The sequence below is a fragment of the Protopterus annectens genome, chromosome 4.part0 (genome assembly GCF_019279795.1).
Source record: "Protopterus annectens isolate FY-2018-M chromosome 4.part0, PAN1.0, whole genome shotgun sequence".
Lineage (NCBI taxonomy): Eukaryota > Metazoa > Chordata > Ceratodontiformes > Protopteridae > Protopterus > Protopterus annectens.
In genome coordinates this window covers 1,485,538,889-1,485,563,072 of record NC_056733.1, presented here as the reverse complement: position 1 = coordinate 1,485,563,072, position 24,184 = coordinate 1,485,538,889, and the positions used below count along the sequence as shown (strand labels likewise).

The 24,184-nt window shown below is 38.6% G+C and overlaps 1 protein-coding gene across 1 annotated transcript in view; it reads left to right on the top strand.

Moving 5' to 3' along the window:
• Positions 1-8,837, top strand: part of CABP7 (calcium binding protein 7) — a 1,920,152-nt gene extending 1,911,315 nt beyond the window's left edge. The window contains exon 5 of the mRNA XM_044069326.1: positions 8,433-8,837. Coding sequence (XP_043925261.1) covers positions 8,433-8,560 — 128 coding nt within the window. The 3' untranslated portion in view covers positions 8,561-8,837. The remainder of the gene's footprint in view (positions 1-8,432) is intronic.
• Positions 8,838-24,184: the final 15,347 nt, after the last annotated feature.

Below are 24,184 nucleotides of genomic sequence, written 5' to 3'. Positions count from 1 at the left end.
TTACATCTCTGACAGAGCGCTTCCACACATAAGTACCAGTACGGAGTAGCCATGTTGTCTCCAGCTTGCCATTCATCTGCATGGCATACTAACATCTAACTAAACCTACATTTTGTATGTATATTATCCATATGTCTTGTTTTGAAGCGCAGCGTGTTCTCGTGGTGCTGCGCTACGCTTCCACACCAGGGATCGGGGGAGGACAACTACTGGTTTATTGATATCCAATGGACAAAGCCGCCACTGGCCTTGGACTTGGACATTGGCATGCTTCTTTGACTGTATTCATACTGTATTTTCAGCTGTCATTGCTCCATTTAGCAGCATGCAAAATGTTAGTCGCATAACATCCGGGTACATTTCTGCACATAACTCTGCTCTTGCACGGACAGCTTATTGTTTCATGTATCGCGTAATTACATCATTTGCATAGCTTACACATACAAATGGGGTATGTTGCAAATCCCAACATTGTCCGTGCAATGTTCGTGTTATGGGTGGTCTTGCACACCCCTACGGGTGTTTGCTGAATAGCCTGGCAGTCATCTTTCCTTGCTGTACTCTCACTCAATCCATACACGCCGGAGGCTTCGTGTATCATGGCCTAGGCTTTGCTGTGTGCTATGTCTATTTGTGGTGTATGCATGGCTGTGGGTATGTCCCACTGTCATCATTGGTAAAAGTGACACCCTATAGGTACTTCATGTAGACTGCTGTGTCATTTGACATGTCAGCACATACCTGCGGACAATACTGAACTTCCTACTGCAGCGCTTTTCATACCTTCTGAGTTATCTTGTGGTCGATAATGCTGTTTCCTCAGACATGTATCTGTTTCTGATCATACCTATCAACCTCCTAGTGCAAAACATCTGTACAAAGCCTAACATGATGGGGGGACATATAGGGGAAGATTCTACATATTGCTCTTACAAACGTAGATAGTTGACAGTATTATAGGTTTTGCATTAGTATGACCTTTCTGAGGGATTTGGGGTCTTAAACTCACATGTTTATCATTATTTAATTACGTCAGTTTTCAGGTATTTGGCAGACAGGTACAGATTGTAAGAGGAACACACCACACATATGAGGCATACATCTGCACATTCATACAGTTGCGAGGTATGTTTCTGATACTGGACATCAATTTTCTTACACCAATACACACAATACATGGTGCCATCACAGGCCAGTTGCCATTACATTCCTATTGCAGGACACACCCACCCACAGGGTTATATTCCTCACACAGGCCAACAGCTGCTTATCCACACTAATTATTCTATCATGTACCTTATGTGTACGCTGGTATTTGCGCTTTCCGTCAGTGGCAGAGCTCACATACGAGTATGGGGGACTGGACACTATATCGGTGACACTGCATGACACCCTGAGTGACACATGTCTTTTGAGTCTATTAACCTTCCACATTGACTTTCACAGGCCATACTTTGTCATTCACATTTGTGGAAAACATGCTTATGACTTGTACATGTTTTGTCATTTGTCCTGACGTCTTTCCTCTCACCTGTCTACCTAGTATCACTAGTTCTGTACATTTAATTAGGATGGGTAACCTTCAAACCTCTCACCTGTACACATTATGGGTATACGCCCCGGGGTTTGACCTATGATTCTGTTACATTTGTCATGATAATGTGCCTTTCTGGTAGATTGCTGGCAAGGCATGACGGACTGTGCGGTTAGGTAATCATGACTCACATTTCTATTTCATGATTACTAACTCTCATAACATTCGTATTCCTGACTACGCAATTATTCTATCAACATTCTGACTTTGTCTGGAGTATATTTAATATAGTCCCTATTTGTCTGTCGTGTACTATGCCTTAGTCCAGCTGTCTTATTCTGACATTTTGGCAGGTATGGTTACCATCTTGGTCGTACGCATGTCTATCCATGATAATCGCCTACATGACACTGATATAGGTCCCTACATATTCCCCCAATGGTTTACACAATATCCAGTAGATTGGTTGCACCTTTTTGGAGAATATAGGTGTGTGCTATACCCACATAGGTATATTGATCACTCCCATGGGGCGTACTTAATAGATCTGTGCCAACCAACACCTTGGCCCAATTCTGCATACCCATGATTCCCATACCTGACACCCTTCCACAGTACCCATTAGACATGTTTAATGTGAGCGATAATAAAGTGTGAGGACACTTCCGAGCACTCCCCACTCTGTGGATATCAGGTCGTACGTCATACATTCAATCGACCCATGTGTTATTACCCTTGCACCTGCTACTGTTGCATGTACACCTATATCGTAGTTGCAGGCGTGACTTCTTTTGCATCAATGATGGTTCGCACTTCGTACAGGATCAATTTTTGGGGTCCTGCAAAGGACACCTATATTCATGTTTAACGTGTAGAACTTGCAGGCCCTGTCACACTGGTACTTTCCGGGCAATGGTTTGGAAACCATCGGTGCATTCTCCTTTCATGCATGTCTGTCTATCTATCCATATTAGCTATACCATGACCTATTTATGTACATGTGTTATATGTACAGGGACATACGTTTGTTGTGTATATATCTATTCATGTATCGTGTGTGTATAGATATATATATGTACATATATACATATGTCTGTACATTCCTCATCTCATAATTTGCTTTGGATTATGTCTGTGGATATACGTGTATGTATATATATATATATATATATATATATATATATATATATATATATATATCTCCATATCATACCTTTCAACTGTACAGATTTCCACTGCATGTACAGCTGTTTGCCTCTTATCTTTGGTCCGTTTTTCATAAACTTGTGTCTATCTGGCAAGTTAGTGGCATATCATTAAAAACTGACGTTGGTAAATAATGACAAACATTTCAGGTTACGACTTCATACCCTTCAGAGAATCCATGCTAGTGACACACCTGTTATTCTATCCACTTTCTATGTTTGTTAGGGCAATATCTGTGGATTGTCCCTATTTGTACCAGTTGTTGTTATGGCTTTGTCTGGTTTCATACTTTACAGGGTTAACAGGTATGAGCCATGTACATAGAACGTGGGGAAAACACCATTCATTTTCTATTCTGTGAGTGGATTACACACGCGCAGGCGCACTTGCATATCCTTATTGTGGGTTACATATGTTTCATAGATAATTGTGCTTACGTGAACTTTCATAATTCTGACCTTAACAGTTACATATCTGTATTCCAGTTTACGGACTACTGCGAAACACACGTTCACCTTTACATATTTAAATGTGTGTACAGCACAAATGCTTTCATTACACTTTCAAGTTATATGTGCAGTGGTCGTAGGTCAACCGGGACTGCATTCACGTTGGCCGGATGCCAGAACCACTATTCTATTGGTGTTATCCCTCATTGATATGCATACCCATAGTACTTAGCTACATCAACATACACCTCACAGCTTCACCTATGACACAGGCATCCATTCTCCTGCTGGGAAAAAGGCGGTACTACATATTACACATTCCCTATTGCCTACTGCTGTGGACTCCGGCTGCATTGTTAATCACTCCGAGGATATGCAGAATACCAAGGCATATAGTCCAGCCTCATACAGGTCTTTGATTGTCAGGGTGTTCATGTAGTGATCTGGGTTTAGGCTTGTCCACCTGGTGAACGGAACTTCCCTGGCCGAGTTCAAATGTCAGACGAAGCATATGGACAGGGATTATCTCCCTATTTTGAGGTTTTACCTGTGTTTATAGACACAGGTGTTTGGACACCTGTCAGCAGCTTATTCTGTTGGCATTACATATTATGGGTGGGGTTGTTACAGTCCATACTCCATGGTGAGGAGTGTTCCCATTCACATTTGACTATTACCTGTATACAGTCATACGGGGATTATTATTTTTGGACATGAAGTGACTACAGGTATGCAGTTGTACATTACACAAGTGTGAAGGGCTGTTCCTGTAAATATGTACGGACCATACCTCCCAACCTCTTAGAGCACCGAACCTGTGCAAAACCTACACGATGGGGGGACAATTAGGGACACATTTTAACGATTGCTCTTACAAGCTTAGAACGTTGATAGAATGCTAGGTTTTGCATTCGCATGACTTTTCTGAAGGTTGTGGAGTCTTATACTCAGGATATTTCTCATTATTTAGTGACGTCAATCCTCAGCTATTTACCACACTGGTGCAGATTGTCGGAGGCACACACCAACACTATGGGGCGAACCTGTGGTCATTGTTAGGGTTGCCACCTTTTCAACTGCCCAAAGTGGGACATGTTCTGTAGAGATGTCAGATTTTCCAGGACAAAACATACCTACAGCCATGCATAGTACAGAACTTTAACCTTTTTTGTACATATAAAAGCTTATTCTAGTAACATTTGAATTGCATATGCTACTTCACTTAACATATAGAGGATTCATATATAAAATAACTGTTTTATGCGACTATTAAACTAAATTAGGAAATAACATTGTCCTAAACTCTCAGGACATTTGCTATGTCTTGATTTTTTTCACAGGACACAACTGCCTACAGAGGGTCTGTTACTCGCAAATTGGGACAGTTGGTGACCCTAGTCATTCTGCGAATATCCAGACAGTTGAGTGGTATGGCACAGACCTCTGTAATATGCTGTTGTGTTCTGGCACAGCAGTAGCTCAGCATTAAAGACTGCAGTCGGAACGTGCTGACAGACAGTTGGGTTTCAGACTTCATACTCCAGACATTAATGCCAATGTGCAAACTGTTATTCTATCAAATGTCTATGTTTCTAAGAGCTATCTTTACAGATTGTCCCTGTTTTTGGACCTTTGTCTCACTTATATTCATGACTCTGTCCAGATATCTTGCTCACACAGGTTGACAGGTATGGTCAGTCACGACTGCACACAGTCAGTGTCCCTCACACTTGATCAGGGTTGACATGTTCACGTCAGTGTCTTCCTCACCCTCATACCGTTTTCTACTTTGCAAATGTGTGCATTATATTCTCCCTCCTATTCGTGTCTGGACACATGCATCACGGGAAGGTATTTTATCCTGGGTGGTAGGTTATGCATGCCCACTTAGGGCTGGACAGTGTCATGGACCTCCACTGCATATTCTGACTTGTGTCCAGATATCTACTGGATTGGACATCATGTCGTCATACCCATTCTACTATTTACACAAGTTGGTCATCCCATGAGGGATATCTCAAAAATTGGACTAGACCAAAACAAGTTAGATAACGAAGATTTTTGTGGCTTCACGAAAACGTGCAGGGGGTTTTATATGCAGGGGATACATGGTTTGCAATCCTGACACTGCCTAGGGTGACAATACCTACTACATATGCATAAGGGTCACTGTGTGTAGCCGTTTCTGCAACAAACCAGTGGACCAAGTACGGCTGGATTTGGTGGACGTTCTGGTATGGTGGCAGGTTGTGTGTTGTGGAGGGTATGCTGGGTAGGCTATTATGCATCCAGGTGTGTTGTGTTTGTTATGGCCAGTTCCATCAGGACCCATCTGTGGGTATGTGACGGTGCCGTATCTATACATTTGTCTCACATATTTCCATATTCAAATGTTTGTGGGATTATGTTCTACACTATGGCCTGTCTGCTTGTCTTGCAGCTGTTTCTACATGAGGTTGTGTTTCTTTCCACTTCACCCGCTGCCCCCTCATACACCTCTGGTTCACCTTTTCTGCATATGACACAGTATCACCTATGAGGAATTTACCATTAAACACCCACCCCTCACATGCAAATTCCTCACACCCCATAGAGCACTACTTTGGTTGTTGGCCCATGACATGGCCAGAGTTACACATTGACTACCCTACATGTGTCGGGTACCTTTATGGTTGTGTGGACTACCTTGCCATGTTTGCTTTCCACATGCTATACTTCACGCACATAGGTACACGCCCATACTTCATTTTCATTACTTGGTTGGTGTATCTGGGTACTACCCATTCGACTGTGTCACATACACGTTCGGATTATACAGCTGCCTTCCGGATTTTGCCAGCCTGTTCTACTCATTGGTAGGATGGCACCTTTTCCTATGTCCAAGCTATTCCTTACACAAGTCCGACTGTTGTGGACAGTGCCTCCCCACAGTAAACGGTTGTGTTTCCACCTTTTCAATTGGCCACAGTGTGACATAGGGTTACCACCTGTCCCACTTTGCGAGGGACAGTCCCTCTTTGGGCAGTTGTGTCCTGACATGTAATTGTAAACATGGCAAATGTCCTGAGATTTTAGGACAAACTTATTTCTTATATTTTATGTGATAGTTGCATTAAACAGTTATTCTGTATCTGAAATACCTGGCTGTTATGAGAAACAGAATAAGCAACTAAAATGCTAGAAGAATACACTTTTCTGTAGGCAAAACAGTTAAGTTCTGTCCTTTGTACTGGCCGTGGGTATGTGTCAGCCTGTAAAATCTGATGTCTGTACCAAGCATGTCCCATTTTGGCCATTTGAAAAGGTGGCAACCCTACTGTGACATTTGCGGTGAACACAGCATATTTTACAGGCCGACACATACCCACGGTCAGTTCGGCAGATAGAACTTACAATTCTTGCCTATATCTAAGCTTATTCTTGTAGCATTTCGGTATCTTATTCTGTTTGTTATGACATTTATGTAATATACGTCCAGTGAAATATGTTTAATGCAACTATTGCATGATGTCTATGGAAGAATTATGTCCTATATTCTCTGGACATTTGCCAGTTTTACATGTTTGTGTCAGGACACATCTGCCCACAGAGGGACTGTCGCTCGCAAAGTGGGACAGGTGGTAATCTTGGTAGACGGTACGGATCATACTGTTCCTTTCGGCCTACATGTGTCTGTATTGTTATGGCTGTTTATATGCTCCTTCTGTTTCGTTTACATGCGTATGCTATTTCCTATCACATTTGGTATGTGAAATACGGACATACCTTTTGCATGTGACTATTACATGGCTTGTGGGATATGATTCAGACATACGGTCACTACATATATCTACATTTCTCCTCGTGTATTTTGTTATGGACACATCTGCACAGCTATGTTCCCTCCCTCACATTATGGGTCGGCTGGTGACCCTCTCCATTGGACTGGACGTACCTACTGGCGGCGCGCTAACATATGATACATTTCACTTCCACATGGTATAGCTATCAACACTACGTTGGACTACGGGCACACGGTTTTCATGTCATTTGTTCATGGGTAGGGACCCGTTATTCCCTACCGTGCATTTGTGTTTGATTCTTCATTTTCTGTTCGCAGGGACTCTGCTTTGCATACGTTTCAGTCTCCATGGACACTGATAGGTACGATTACTATTGCTGGCGGAATATAATATTCAGCAGTTTAGGTTGCTCCTCAACAGCCGACATTGACACGCCTCCCTGCGCGACTTCGATACACCCCTTGCACTCGCGCACGTTTCCTATGCACGTGGCTGTGGTGGCTGCACGCCTTCATTAGTATGCATATGGCGTGACTACTCCATATATACGCCGCATGGCCGGCGCAAGCCTTACGCCGACCTTGCGCCGAGCTTCATGAATCCCAGGGATTGCGTTTTACAAGGTTTTAACCTTTTGGACCGCATATTAAATTCTCTGAATATATTCACCAGCCTTACATTATTGGTGTGTCCTTATTCCTGCAATTTTTTTGTGTGCTCTTTAATGCTTGGCAATTCTTTTTGGTTTTAAAATTGAGGTATGCCTGGCCTTCTTTGTCCTGCACTCATAATATATACTACTGTATACTTCTTAAACTCATATTCCTGGAAACAGCATACCCTGTGCACCATGACTGCCTATATTAGTTTGGTCTATATAGATTTTTGATGAATTTTATAAAGAATGTAAACAAAGTTTATATGTGTGTGTGTGTGTGTGTGTGTGTGTGTGTGTGTGTGTGTGTGTGTGTGTGTGTGTGTGTGTGTGTGTGTTCATCCATCTGTCTATCTACATCGGAATCTGGGTATGATTGTGTTAATTCAATACTATAGACATTTTTTGTATTAATAAATAAATAAATGAAGCAGAGTGAAATAATTGGCCATACCGATACTCCCAACAGAGATAGAGGCTGGTCAGCAATAACATATATGCATGACATAGTCTTTAGACTGGGCTGTTGTATAGCAAGAAAGGGATGGTAGCCTCACAAATAATTTTTATATCTTCCTTAGGTGAAAAGGGCCTATTCATTCTTACCTCCTTGATGGAGAGCTCTTGCAAATATCTTTGTCTTGCAGCAATGTCAACATCATGAGGGAAATACTTGACAAAAATGTGATCCTGCCTTTTTATGTTAATATTTCCAAGCTTTTAATTATGGTATAGGCTGGACTATATAGTCCTCCATTATATGCAGTACTGACTCCTCTAATTCCTTTCCATTTTTATTCCCACAGCATGTGCCACACAACAGATCAAGCAGACGTGCGTAAGGAAGAGTCTCATCTGCGCTTTCGCCATCGCATTCATCATTAGTGTGATGCTGATAGCTGCCAATCAGGTTCTCCGGAGTGGAATGAAATAACATGCACACCTAAGCAAAGGGAACTGTGTTAAAACAATAAAATCAGTGTTACAAAACTTTCCATTGCTTGAAAGGATCCTAACTTATGGAGACTAGAAGACTATCTGAAGTGACTCATATGGCATATGGCAGCTCATTGCACAGCATTATGTCAAAGGAAAAGACCACATCTCTGTGCATGGTCATTGGAGGGGGCTGAAGAGCTAATCTGCATGAAGATGCATGGATTAAATAATCTATTATAGCAGTGATACCATATGTTTCTTTTTTATAGATAATATATATATATATATATATATATATATATATATATATATATATATATATATATATATATACATATATATGTATATATAAATATAATCTTTTATGAACTAAGCCAAAACATCAGTTGAGCAATACAGTTTTTGTGACAATTTTCCTCAATAATAGACTTGCTTTCATGGAACTCAGAAAAGGGTGAATGTTCTTCTCATCTGATGCAGTGGAGGGGGACAGGGAGAAAGCCCAGACCACACAAACAAACTGAATCCATGGCCTGCAAGACATGTCCGTCTTCCTAATATTTTGGTTATTTCATGTTTGTTTGTTTGTTTTGTTTTGTTTTGTTTGTTTTTTTTCCTTGTCTCTAAAAATGTAAATAAGCATTCTATGCACACCTTCCCCATGGATTTTAAAGTAAACCATGGGGGTGTGGGAGGGGAAACTACTAAGTAAATTTTATTATGGAAAAGTTTAAAGTCCTAAATGGCTGAGAAATCTAAAATAAAGAAGAAAGCATTTGTCTGTAAAAGCAAATAGCCTGCAGCCTCTGATTTTGCAAATATTAAACATGGCTGACTATGTTTCAAAAAGACATACACTATGCACAGTTAACCTGCACAGCAGGACAGATTTAAAGTATTGGAGGTTCCATCACGTAGGTTCATTTAAAGACCTGGGTATATGGATAGATCCAGCTTTGAGCTTTTCTAATCATATCAAACAAGTGGTTAATAATAGTTATAAAACTATAGGCTGTATAAAACAATAAAGTCTAGGAAATCAGAAAAAATTAAATCATTGTTTGTAAGTTACAGTAGACCCAAACTAGAGTATGGAATAAAAATATGGAAACCTTGTAAGTAGACAAGCATGAGCTAATTGGAAAGCATACAGCAGAGATACAGCAAAGTCATCCACTAATGTGAAAATTTATGTTATTAAGAATGACTAAAATATCTGAATTTGTACAGTGTCTCAAATAGAAATCTAAGAGGAGATTGCATTCAAGTAGATAAGACATTTAGAGACAACAGCATCTACTAACGTTTGGGGTTATGAAAAAGTAGTAGAGAATCAGAAAACAGCCTATGTTTGTGTTTCGACTAGATTTTGCATCAGCATGAAAATTTTTATTTTTTCTTAAACAAAAAATCCAGCTAACATAAAATGCAGTTTGAAAGGCAATATAATCACAAGGAAATGAACCAGAAGTTAATTTAAGCCCATAGCCCAATAATAAACCAATCATTAAATTAAACACTACATTAATAGTCATTAAATATTTGAACCAAACCTCTCAACTTCTTTGCGCAAAAAATCTGGACAAAGCCAGAAATAATAGGGGGTACAAAGGCCCACAAACAGGGACAAGTTTTAAATATTGCTCCTGTAAACTTAGACAATTCCTATAATAACAGGTTTTGCATTAGTATGCATTTTCTGATGGATATGAAATCTGAATCTCAAATGTTTGTCATTATTTATTGACTTCAGTCTTCAATGGTTTGCCCAAAAACACAAATTTTATGAGAAACCAAACAAAAATGTGAGGCAAAAATCTGTACATCTGAGAGGTATTTTGAGCTGATAGTCCTCTTGCTTTGTGCTTTTGCTCTAAAATAAATTCCATTAGGTTTTCAGTCTTGCTGCAGCATCTTCTAACAGGGGGAACTTGTCTTTCACTTTGGAACTCACACAAATATAGTCAAGATTTCTTTTCCACTTCAGATCTCCCAGTCTAAGGTACTTTTTCTACCTTTTCTCAATTCTTCCTTCTTCCTTTATTTAAAGTTTGTGGAGAGTCCAGGTAATTCTATCTATCCTAGTGGTCAGGAAATCTTTCTTAGCAGGGTAACGAGGCGGAAATCCTACTTTCTGCATCTGATTCCCATTACCTCCCAGTCTTAATGCTTGTCTTAGTCAGTGTTCTGGAAGCTATCTACCACTATGTCACATGACCCCATAGCATAAAAACACCCAGTTCCAGACCCAGAGGAAGGGCTGTATAGCTGTGAAAGCCCATCTGCATTAAGGCAGCTGTGGCCTAGTTAATTTTTATTTCAAATTTGTAAATCTGGAGGGTCAATGCCAAAATAGACAGCTTTGTCTTTCTCTCTGTAAAGCCACTGAAGAGGGGAGTCATTTGTAATAATTATAAGCTCTCTTCCTAGCAAATAGTATTTGATGGTTTTGAGGACCCATTTGATCACCAAACACTGCTTTTCTATAACTGAACTGCATCTCCAGAATTGCTGGTCTCTCTCTATTGATGTTTTAAAATATGAAATGTTCCTTCCCTTCCACCATCTAAGACAATGCTGTGTTTTTGCCCACTGCAGAGGCATCACTGTGTTACAAGAATTGTTTGGAAAAGTCTGTAGCAATCAGCATAAGTTACGATCACAGCAGACCTGTCAATTTCCTGAAGGCTTCTTCTGCTTTATCTGTCCATTCAGTTTTCTTTGGAGACTTACTCTTCAATAGGAGCTACGTAAAATAGGACAATTTAATAGTGTTAGCGCTTTCGGAACTAGACTGTGCTTTTCCTTCTTCAGACCTGAAGAAGGAAAAGCACAGTCTATTTCCGAAAGCGCTAACACTATTAAATTGTCCTATTTTACGTAGCTCCTGTTCGTCTGGGTTTTTCATTTTAAAAGTTTGTCTAGTTGCTTTTCGTTTTTGTTACTCTTCAATAGGACATTTAGGAGACAAAAGTTGGCAGCAAAGTCAGGAAAAAAAATGTAGTAATAACATGAAGCCTGTAAGCTTACTAACAACTGAATTAGTTACATAGTCCAAACAGCAGGCTTCCACCATTCCTAACTTGCAATTACCTGGGTAAGTAGTCAACCCTGCTTAATGTAGATTCTTAAAACCACTTGCTCTGCAGGGCGATCATTTTCCCAGTTCCCAAAAAAAATAAATATTACATCATCAAGGTAAGTTGAGGCTTGCTTCGTGAGAAGTCTAATTTTTTTACATTATCTTCAGGAATGTTGTTGGTGCTTTGTGGACAAAAAGGTAGGCTTTATAGAGAAATAGTCCATCTGGTGTGGGCCTGTCCTGTCCTGCAGGTCTGTAAAATCCTCTGTCAAATTCTTAAAGAGGGTGTTTCCTCCCCCAAGTTTCTTTTGCTGTATCTGCCACAGGGATTTCTCCAATACATCATTTCAAATATTGTGAAACCAGATGAGGCTTGAGGTACTTTTCATATGGTAGAGCAGATAAGGAAGTAGCTGGCTCCAGTTTCTCACATTTACGTCTGTAGTATACTTTAAAGTTTTATGAAAGTGTGCAATTTGTCAGTCTGTCTGAGGGTGATATACAGATGTCATTAGCTAATTCACTTTATAAAAAGTACAGGGTTAATGCACTGCTCTGAAAATGAATGCAGTGATCAGGTCATTAAAAAAATTCTCAATGAATTCCTACACTAGAAACAAGAGATACTAGTTCTTTTGTTATGATCTTCACAATGACTCTTCAGAGGAATAATGGCTCAGGAAATTTTGTTTCATAATCAGTAATCAATGGGATACACTGATGGCCCTAACATGGTTTTAAAAGTGAACCCACAATGTCCATTGTTGTGCATTCAAGTGTAATATCCACAATGGGTAAGGGAATCAATGAGTTCTTAGAAACGGTGTTGGCTACTGTTCATTAACACTCTGAGCAAGCTGCTTAAATGTTTTTTTATATTTGGCTAAAATCTTATCTTTTGTTTTATTCAACACTAAATAACCATACAGCATGTGGCTTTGTGCTAACTTTATTACACATGTTCTAGAAGGTCTTTAAATTAATAAATGGTTCAGTATCTGATCTTTATCTTTGACTACCCTGTAGATCAGGTGCTTTCTTAACTCAGATTATGATAATGGCCAGGGTTTTTGTTCCTTTGCCCCCCCCCCTCATCTACTCTTGTTATAGTCTCTGCAATATACAGTGCATTGTCTTCCCACTGAGCCTTCTTTAAATTGATACGTCTTATCTGAATGTCAGTCACGCCAGCATTATACTTTACAGAGTTTTGAAATGAAATGGAGGTCATAGACTCTTTGCCTATCAATTCAGGTACATACAAGCCTTTTCACTACATCTAATTCATCCTCTACAAAAGTGTTGCTTTTTATAATTTTGCTCTACTGGGTGTACTGGAAGTTTCCCTTTCTCTTCTTAAGAAGTTATTTTACTTATTTACCATTGGAGTCCTGCTTCTGTATGTGATTGGCTCACTACTTTGCTATAGCATGGACAAGCTCCAGACTCAGTTCCAGTTTCATTTTCCCTTTTCTTTTAGTATGCCTTTCATCTGTTTCTTTCTCAGCTCCTAAATCATCTTTCCTTAGTGTGTCCTTAACTATGGATATATACCTGTCAGTTTCTATAAAGATTTTGTTTATTACGTTAACCACAGTAGTCTTTTGGTAAGATTCAGAATCAGATTTGTTTAACCCTTTCACCCAGATCCAGATATTAACTCCTATTATCTCTTCTTAACATGCACTTTATTTTCTTTACTGGTGCTATATATTTTTCATAACATATGAAGTTGAACATTTGCCCAATAACTTCCATAGCTCTTTAAAATGAGCCAATCTTCTATTGCAGCACACCTATCAAAAGCTACTTGATATGCCTCTACATCACCTTTTGACCTAAGTTTCTTCAGGAATTTCATGGAGTTTTAGATTCTCAATGAAGAGTTTGTCCTTGTGCAAATCTTTTGTAGGAGGCTTAAATAGTGATGGTCAGTAGCTGCTCATCTTTGCTAAAGGTTGAGGTCATTTCCTTCCTGTATGATGAGTAGGTGTTTTCCAGTCACTGCAGGCTTGTTAGGTTTCTTATCCATCTTGAAGAGGGCATGGCAGCTACAATTTTAGTACATACAGGTCACCAACAGAAACAGTTTAGCACACGTTTTGGCTTTATAAAAAATGTTCATCAAGCAGGTATTCCCCCGCCATGGAGTTTTTTTTTTTTCCCATGACAAATACTCATTTAAAGTCAATGGTTTTAATAGTTCCACAATTTTATCAGTTTAGCAATCACTTTTATCAGAAATCTTGTCATGTGATGCAGCACATATTGCCTCTGTTAAGAAGTCAGCAATCTGATAAGCTGGCAAAGTTTACATTCCTTATTCTTGTGGGAAAGAAATATCAGGCAAAAAACTACCTTGGAAAGACAATTTATAGAAAGAAATTTTTAGTTATGTCCACAGTCTCCACCAATATAGTAGTTCAAGTGAAATCTGCTCAACTGTTCAATCTTTAAATGTGAGGCTAAGGTTAAGGTTGCATAATCACACATAGTTTTAGTGTTTCTTGAACAAAATGAACTTAAATATACTTTATTCAAAAAATGCAGCCATATAATTTGAAAAGCAACACAGTCCCAAGAAAATAAAACAATATTTTGCTTAAGTCCTTAGTCCAAGAATAAACTGTAATTAAATTAATCAGTCTTATTCAGTAAGTAATATACAAATGTATTTGAGTTGATGGTCTCCCATCTCTGCTTGCACTGAAATAAATTCAAACAGGTTTTCAGTTTGGCTGCAGTATTCACTTAGAAAGGTAACATGTTTAATTCACTACTCTCATACACACAGTACTGAATTTTAGGCACTTCAAAACTCCCAGTTGTAGACACTTGCACTGTTTCTTCTCAGTTCTGCTATCTTCTTTAACATAGAATTCAAACAGACTCAAGGTAATCCTCTTTACCCTAAAGATCAGGAAATCATCTTCTAAGCAGGGTAATGGGCTTGAAATACATCCTCCTGCAACTGATCCCCACCACTCAGTTCAAGATCCTTTCAACGGTTTTCAAGAGTGCTTTTGTGTGTGGAAGTTGATCAAATTGATGTTTTGACAACTGGTAGTGATGGCAAGAGCAGACATTTTGAATGATTAGTGTGAAGATAAGTGTGTGTGAATCTTTGTGGTTTAGGCATGCGACAGAGTCACGCGTGCGCTTGTGTGTGTGTGTGTATGTGTGTGTATGTGCGCATGTGTATCTGTGAGGTGTGGAGTGTCTGCAAGGGTTCTCAGGTTTGGATTAGAGCAAGAGCTAGTTTGATGCTGCGCGTGTGTGTGTGTGTGTGTGTGTGTGTGTGTGTGTGTGTGTGTGTGTGTGTGTGTGTGTGTGTGTGTGTGGTTGTGTGTGTGTGCATGTGCATTTGTATGTGTTTGTTATACACATATCAGTTCTTGACTGTTATATACATATCAGTTCTTGACACCACTGGAGACAGCTACTCAGGTCTTGGAGCTTTCTTGGCTCTTATCTCCTCAGCTTCTTTAACAGCTTTCTATTTATTTTATAAATCCATCTAATAAATATTCAACATTCCCCTTTATCTTCCCATGATATAGCCTATATTTTTTCTTGTGTATAAAAAAATGACAAGTTTTATAGTTTGCTTGTCTGCTCTTTGCGTGCTTCTTTCATTGTCCAGTACCACCTCTCTTTTTCTAATATACTTAAATAGCATCTATGTTGTTACACACATCCAGTCATTGTTTTTTTGTTTGACTCAGCCATCTTAATTGATCTTTGTATTTCTCCTCATAATACTGTTACATTGTACCCATGCCTTCATTTTAACATATATCTATTTTGCTCTCATAGATATTCTTACCTCATAACGTCCTTCAGTTTTAATGAAATTACATACTTTCACAGCATCATAAATGTCATGCCATCCTATTAAATTTCTTGATAGTGACTTGTCTTCTTCCCTTTCATCAGTTCTTCTATAATCTTATATTTCAGTTTTACTATACCTTATTTTCTTTCTAATATTAATAAACATTATAATCAGTTGCCAAGTGGATCTCATAACCCTCCCTTCCCAACCCCTCTGAATTTGCTAGTATCAAATGTTATATGTTGTCATTCTTATTGGGAGTATACATTTTTGTATCAGCCCTTCTTCCATTATAACAGCTATATGCCACTTGTTTCTATTTTTTCTCATGCTCCAAGAATAGTTCAGGCCACATAAATAGACAGAAGTGACTGGGCCCCCCAGGCAGACTGAAAAGACAAATGGTCCTGTAAGAATGTTGTCTTTCATCTAATAAATTCAATATCATCATCTGTCAGTTACATATATGATGCCTGTAAATTGTTTGACCCACCTCTTTTTTACCAATGTTTAGTTTTATCTTTATTAACACAGACTCTTACTTGCCTCCATACCATTTTCTCTTAAGCCATTGACCCCCTCCCCTCTTTAATTTGTTCAACAGCACTTTCTCCAGTTTTGTCCAGCTGGTATTTCCTACTTATTTTAAATCTTTGAGTTTTCATATTCTAAAGATGTCTTACTAATCCAAGTTATCTTCTATCCCTTTTTAACAGCACTTGAAGTAAACTAATAATTTTATTTAAAAGCTCAGTATTGAGTAAGAATGCCTTCTATCTCTCTTCATCAGCTCTCATACTCTTGAAGTTGATACAGAAATGATTATCTTTTTTGTATTCTCCTGATTACAATCTTTTTTCTCTGTTCCACCATTGAATTAGATCCTTAGACTAAGTTTTCACACTCCGATGTATTAATTCCATAAATATTAGTTTTTCTTCCATAGTTAGATGAAGTCATTCCTCATTGTGAATCTCTCCTCTGTCCCAGCCAATTTCCAAACAAGACTATATCCACGCTCCATGAACACATTTTATGGCTGTGCATTATAACTTAATATTTTATCTCTTCTATTCCTGTCTCCCATTATGCCTCTGGTAATTCTTCATGCCTCTCTGGAAAATATATTGTACTTATATCTGCTATGTGTTTTCCTTATTTGGTCCATATATCATTGTCTAATCATGATTCTGTAGATTAAGTAAGGTCTTCTGCAATCACAGAGGTGCTTGTACAAGGACATTTTGAATATGCTTTGCAAGTTTTTGTTGTCTATTTCCATTTGAACTTCTTTTCCATAGACAGTTCCTATGCCATTCTAATTGGCATCTACTTGCAGGGGGAATGTATCATCCAATTGACATCCCTTTCAGTGAGTGCTAAAAGATCAAAGAAATGTGGGAAAAACAACTTTTGTCAACAGCAGTTTTCTTTTTCTCTACTGTTGTGTGACTTTGGAAAAGGTATATTTAAGTTACTTCAGAGGTTCGTTGAAAGTTGTTTCTGAACTTTTTTTTCTGATTGATTGGCACTCAATGAAAAATTTATTTATTGCCATGAATTCCTTTAAGCTTACCTGGCTTATTCATTCTACAATATTTTAATGTAGGAGCACTTGTAACTAGTATCATGACGATTTTAAATTTATGTTGTTCACAAACTACTTCACATTCTAACAGCTTTCTTAAATATGTAGTTATCACAGACAGATCTGGTAAAAACTTTGCAAGATATTTCATCAACTGTAGAACCTCCCTGTAATGCTCGTGTCTGTTCTGACCTTGACATTTGTATGATTACTTAGTTTGTTTTCCTGGATCAGGTTTTAGATCTTCAGATGTTAAAGTATGACGTGTATAGCAGACTTGGCACTCTGATTTTGCATTTCCTGCTATTTACTGGAAGTCTGCTATCTTAAACTAGTCAGCAACTGTATCAGTCTCTTGCAGTGCTACTATTGTATCTGACCTTAAAATTAATATGCCAAATATTATTTTGGTGACATCTTCAAAACATTCAATTAACTAATTAACAACTGCTTAGAACACCTCTGGTGCTGATCAAGTAAGAAAACTATGAAATATGAAAAAGTACAAATTTGCACGTTTCTAATGGTAAATTAAATGTACAAGCAATCTGGAACGTCATTCATCTAACCTTGTCTGCCAAAAATTCTGATTTGAATGTAGTACTGAATGTAGTACTGAAAAAACTTGGAATTTGGCATTCTGACACCATTTTTCAGCTGTATACAATGACTAAAGTTATCTTTTAATTATTTTATTCAGATCTAGCAAATTAATACAAATGCAAATTATCACTTTTTTTTCATAACAGTGACCATACGATTTATCTATTTTGCTGGCTTTGATTGTCCCACAATTGTAACCATAATATTCAACTGATCTGTTGTCCCTGATTGCTTCTTAATGACACCTAAACTTTTCTTCCATTCAGTTCCTATTCAGCTTTACTGCAGAGTGCTACAGGTACATTTCTGAGTGTATACATCACTTGCACAGCTTCCTAACTCTGCAAAGAAGTCACCGTAGTAATTCAGGATATCATTGCTATGGCTCTACACATTATCGGAGACGTGTCTATAATTGACTTTGAACTCTTATAGTCTTTGTTTCAACACTGCAATTTTTTAACCATTCCTAGCTTCTCACAAGCCACATAACCCACATATTTGGAGAATTCGCTTCTTTAACTGCAACTGTTTGCAAGCAAGAAGTGAACTTGTTCTCAGATATCCGCAGTTCCTAACTTTATGGTACCACCCAGTAGACAGAAGATGCTAGCAGCATGCTAGCAGTTCCTTGAGGGCCAAACAGACACAAAGCTTAAAAAACATTACCTGACAAGAAAAATGCACTCTGCAGTACCCACAATGTGTTTTTATGTTTCTGTTGGTAACATGCAAAAGTCTTTTGAACACAGATGTTACACAGTATTTTTAACATAGACTCCTTAGAGTTGAATGCTGTGCAGCTCTTCCTACCAAGTCTATAGCCACACCTATTTAATTACAATTATATTTTGTTTTCTCTGGCATCCATCTAAATTATATTGTATTGTAACATGACTCCTCTCAGTTTCACATCCACTTCTATTATAACATCCTACCTTTATTTCTCTTTTTCCCTCATTATTCAACTCATTTTATCTTACATGTATCCTTTTCATCAATGATTTTAGATGTTTCATTATTCCGTGTCTTATCAGAGAATGATCCAGTTTATCAAATTCACAATTTTCGACTTTGCTCTTCAGCTTGGTAACATTTTTTTTAGTCTTTGTAGGACCTTGTCCGCTTATAAAGAATATGTTTCTAATAAATGGCAGGTCCTTTCCTGAACTAGCAATAGTTACTGATTTTATCTGTAAGAGTTTGTGGTTTGTCAGCCTCCTCCTCATCAAGAAAAGAAAAAAGTTAAATACCTTCATGGTTTCTTCCCCAGGAGCATGTAGGAATTTAGAACAGTAAATACGCTAAGATTTTTCAGGCAATATGCCTGCAGTAAGGCATAAGTCAAATATCTAGCTATAAAGCTTTATGTTTTCAGACAAGTGAATACATTTTGGGGGAGAGAGAGTGCAGACTCTCATTTCCAATAAAAAGAATACTTCTTTAGTTCCTAACACAAATGACACTGACCACATATGTATCTCTTCATTTCTGCAAATAGGTCTCTTCTCTTCTGACAGATATTTCATTGTTACCTGATACCGTATGATGTCATGCAGTTTAATAAATAAATCAGAGACAGCAGATGTGTTCTAACCTCCATGAGTCGTATATTCAACTGAATCCACCTGAACATCTGTGTAGCTGATCACTATAGCTTGCTGATTGGTACTAAAAGGTACACACCGCATATCTAACAATGCATACTCTGCATGTTGGACAGCCATCATTCTTCAGCCACATATTTGACACAACACTCTGTCTTACCCTTCTTCAAACCCTCAAGATGGCAAATCCACATATGTCTTGGTCTCTGGTCTCCTGACACCATTCTTTGTCAACATACCTCCAAGCAGACCATAATCAGTAGATTCCCTCACCGTAAATTTTCAACAGTAAATTACAGCAGTATGACAAGAATCATAGATATTCAAACTCATACCATAGCTTCATTCACAGAGTCATTTAACAGTATATATAGTATAACATTTAACTATATTAAACAGTCACTTCCATGAATTACTTCCCCCAAATCTACCAAAAAAGAGTCCTCAAAGTACTAACCAAAGCCAAGAATGCTGCTTCTATGGGGGCAAAATTACATACTAAGATACCCACTGACTCACTAAGACATTCAACACCATTTGCAATCCATATGTAACTCAATGAATAGTAACTTGGCTTACAAATAGAACCCAGGAAGTTAGGGTGAGTGACTCCATCTCCTTACAAAAGATTTGTCATCAGTAGTGTGCCACAGGGCTCCATTCTTGGGACACTCCTCTTTGGCATTTACTTGGCTCAACAATTTGCTGATGACTGTAAACTAAGATCCCCCAATATGGCCTTTCCCATAAATATAGCTGGTGTTAAAACCATAGAAAAATCAAATGCCAAAAATGTATCCAGTAGTTAGGGGACTGGGAACGTATGCAGAAGGTAAACTGTCCCTTTAATCACTATGTATCCACTATTGTATGAAAGTCCGTCTTCATTGCACAGCTTATTAGTAAGGGTATGGCATCAAGATCAAAAGATGTGATCATTCCTTTATATTTGGCACTTATTATGAAGTTTAAATGTAGTTCTGTAGTCATTGATAGAATACCATTATGTCAATGTACATAATGTCAAAACAAACTGATGGACATTATGCACTTCAACATGCAACTATGCATGTGCTGATAATTAATCTCAGTGCATGCAAAACCTTAAAAAAAATAAAGAAAGCATCATTTCTTGAATGGGGCAAGCCCCCATGCACCCTCCCCATCTGGGGGTGTGCTCCCTATACTGCCTGCTAATAAAATATTCAAACTCTAGGATCTCATAATACCCAAGGGAAAAAAAGTATATTCCTCTACTCAGGGATTCTTGCTCTTACACACCTGTTGACCATCTGTTTAGTTAACCAAAGTGTGTCAATTAAGCAGATGTCAACCCAAGTACCATTCAACAAACTTACTGAGACCCATATATATAGATTGGAATATGCATTTATTTTACTAGAAACACTTTAAGTAAAGTATCCCTGCATGTTACAAACCTATTCTTCATAATGAATATGATTATACAATGCAGTATATAGTCAGATAACAGATAATGCTGCCTGGGAGTTGGTGCAGAAGATTAAGGCTATGAGCTGTTAACAAGCTATTCCTAGTGGTAAAGGGTTTGATTCCCTCGCCCTTCATTTGCCTTCTGTGTGACCTTAAACAAGTCATTTAACCAGATAGTGCTTTGGAGCAATTGGGTATTTGGTGTAAACTCATTATTGGTCTCCTGGACTGCATGCCTAATAACCACCTATGAACCTATTTGCCTTTTGTTGAACAAAAGTATCTCCACGCTGCTACTGAAACTGCAAAAGTATACCTTTCAGTTCAAGTACCCCTTCTCCTATATCAAATTCTGTTTCTATGTTCTGTAACAAGAACTATATCACAAAAAACAACTATTAGAGTTTGTTTTCTAGGCTATGATGAAAGTAGCCAAACTCATAACTGGTAGTGTCCTCCATCATAGTCAGCCACTAACCAAGCAGAAGGGAGTGAGCATATCTGATACTGCCACTGGCTGATTCATTGCTGTTCATTTACTGGCTGGGTCACATTCCTGAGCAAGCATCAAGCTGAGATGAGCTAACTAATTCCTGTTCGGTCCCTTGTGGAGCCATGCAACTGAGCATGTCTGATACAGAGACTAGCTGAATCATTCCTGTACAGTCAGTGTGAGACATGTGACCAAACATGACTGATACTGATACTGATACCGCTACCGATACTGACTTATTCAGTAATTAAAGAAGTGTGAATGACCACATGTCTGACATATGATGTAGAGGTATGGCATCCATCTCTGAGGGGAAGCTGGGAAAGGTTGGGAGGGAAAAAGGAAGGAATAAGTGGCTGAAAGCCTTGTAATCTTCCTTAGGGCAGGATGTGCAAAACTCCCACTTCAAGGTTGGGAGGGAAAAAGGAAGGAATAAGTGGCTGAAAGCCTTGTAATCTTCCTTAGGGCAGGATGTGCAAAACTCCCACTTCAAGAGTGATAACTAGCAGTGGGTGGGAGTCGGCCCCCAAGCAGCATGCATAGGACACTTGCATGTGTGGCTTAAGAGGGAGCATTCATGTGTGACTCCACTGAGAGCCTTACAGATGTTCCACTGTAAAACATGAGAGCACAGCAAACATAAATAAATAAATAAATAAAAATATAATAACATATAGATCTGCCCAGGAAGATAGCTCAGCACTGCCTGACTCTCTCCCCCATGAAAAATGGTTGCATCCTGCAAGGACTGGGAGAATAAATCAGTCAGTGGAATGATGGGACAGGCAGGATTGATGTTCAGGGGAGTACAGCTAAAAAAGATTATTAAAAAACATTTCTGATACTGGACACATGTTCACTCATTCCTCTTCAGTCAGCATTCAAGTAGGTGTTAATAAGCACACATCAGGTAATAGACAAATCCACGCCTTCCTGTTCACTCATAAGCTGAGCAGATATGAATGAGCCACCGAGATGCTGGATATGGTCACAATGATAATGTTCAGGCAGTGGATGACTAGTTAGGAGACATAAGTTCACACCTTCCTGTTCAGCCAGAAGCTGAGCGGGTATGAATGAGCATGTGTGATACCAGATATGATCATATTGATTACTGCTTATTCAGTGGTGGAGCGGTAATGAACACTTTCTTAATACTGAACTTGATCTCCTTAATTCCTGTTATATCAGACGCAGACCGTGCTCTGGAAGTGTCAACAATGCCTAATGATGGCACATTTCCTGACAGCACTGCTAACTCCCTGTCTAACGGAAGACATTCTACTTGAAATCAGCCGGCTGTTAGTATTGTTTAACATGCTGTGACATGACAGAAGCCTTACGCATTATGCTATCTTCTTAATTAGAGTCACCTTCTACATTAAATGGGTCAAATATTGGAAAAGATGCCTTCTTATCAAGAAAACTTTACTTTCCCAAATGCATTGTGCAGGCATTTACTTAGAGTTTTACTTTCTTTCTTAGCAGAGTAATACAGAGATATACAACTGTAGCTTTTATATGTTAACCTGAGACCTCTTATCTGGCTAATAGTCTGTCTTCTGTCAAACTGTAGACTGAAAATAATGTAAACCTTGTTGTTTAATAACTCACTGCTACAGCTGATTTCAACATAATGGGACAGAAGAAGGAAGAGCAAAATGCATGAAAAAGAACCCATGAAGGAGGGTACATGGAGAAGTGTGTGTGTGTGTGTGTGTGTGTGTGTGTGTGTGTGTGTGTGTGTGTGTGTGTGTGTGTGTGTGTGTGTCTGCGTGTGCATGTGTTAATGTGCATGTGCATGTGGGGGGATAACAGCTAAACATCAAACTGGTGGGATTATTTTCTGTTACTCAAAACATTCCATACCTGGAAGCCTTCTTAAGCTAATTTTAAAAGCCAGCTTTGCTTTGAACTAGCCATGTGGCATCCAGGAACATAGTGATAACCAGAAGACCATTTTTATATTGCATTCTTACTGCTGACCAATAGCTTATCATATGTTAGTGAGGGCTACTGGACAGGTTAACATTACACTGTCACTAGCTATTTTACAAAGTGTTTTTTTTATGCCTAACTCACTAATAGTAGAGACTAATGTAAAAACAAATCATTTGTAGCTAGCTTCATTTACATGAATACTCCACCCAGTATGTGTTGCCATCACACAAAAACGGTGTTAATAGGCTGCTGTTTAATGCAGTGAGTTAGGCATTATGTCAGAAAACAGCAAGAGCTGATGTGTTGATGCACATAGTGAGGTTTAGTTCTGCATGGATTCCCATATCAATTGTTCTTTCCTATTAATTCAAAGGTTTGATGTAACAAATGCCTTATATGTTGTGCTGCCTTCTTAATTAGAGTCCCCTTCTAAATTAACTGGGTCAAATATTGAAAAAAATACATCCCTTTCTAGAAAACTTTGTTTTCTCAAATGCACTTAAACTGTTACTTTCTTCCTTAGCAGACTGATATTGAGACCTTTATTAAATGATAACACTGTAACTCACCTGAGACTAACACATCACAATGGCCTATGGATGCGTGTTGACCTGCATATACAGATGATGGCTCATGCACTGGTTGAAGAATGGAAATGGCTATATATTAGGAGTGCATCAGTCATCATATACAACACCTTTCCATATCATTATCCCTAAAAGCAATACACATATTAGTTTGTGTTACCACCTACTCTTACTACTAAGGATCCATTTTATTACTTCCTAACATTGCCTCATCTATTACTTTTCACTTAGTAGGACATTTGTATGTTATGCAGCTGTCTCCAGTGTCATAAAGGAATGTTTCCTCAAAGTAGCATCATGTACCTTCAGAGTACATTCAGAACATGTTCCCCTTTCACCTGACGTGCAGATACTGAGGTTCCTTGGTCTCTGCTTGTTCGATCTTGAGCTTAGGTAGTACTTTGTTTGCGCTGTCATTTTTTGAACAGCAT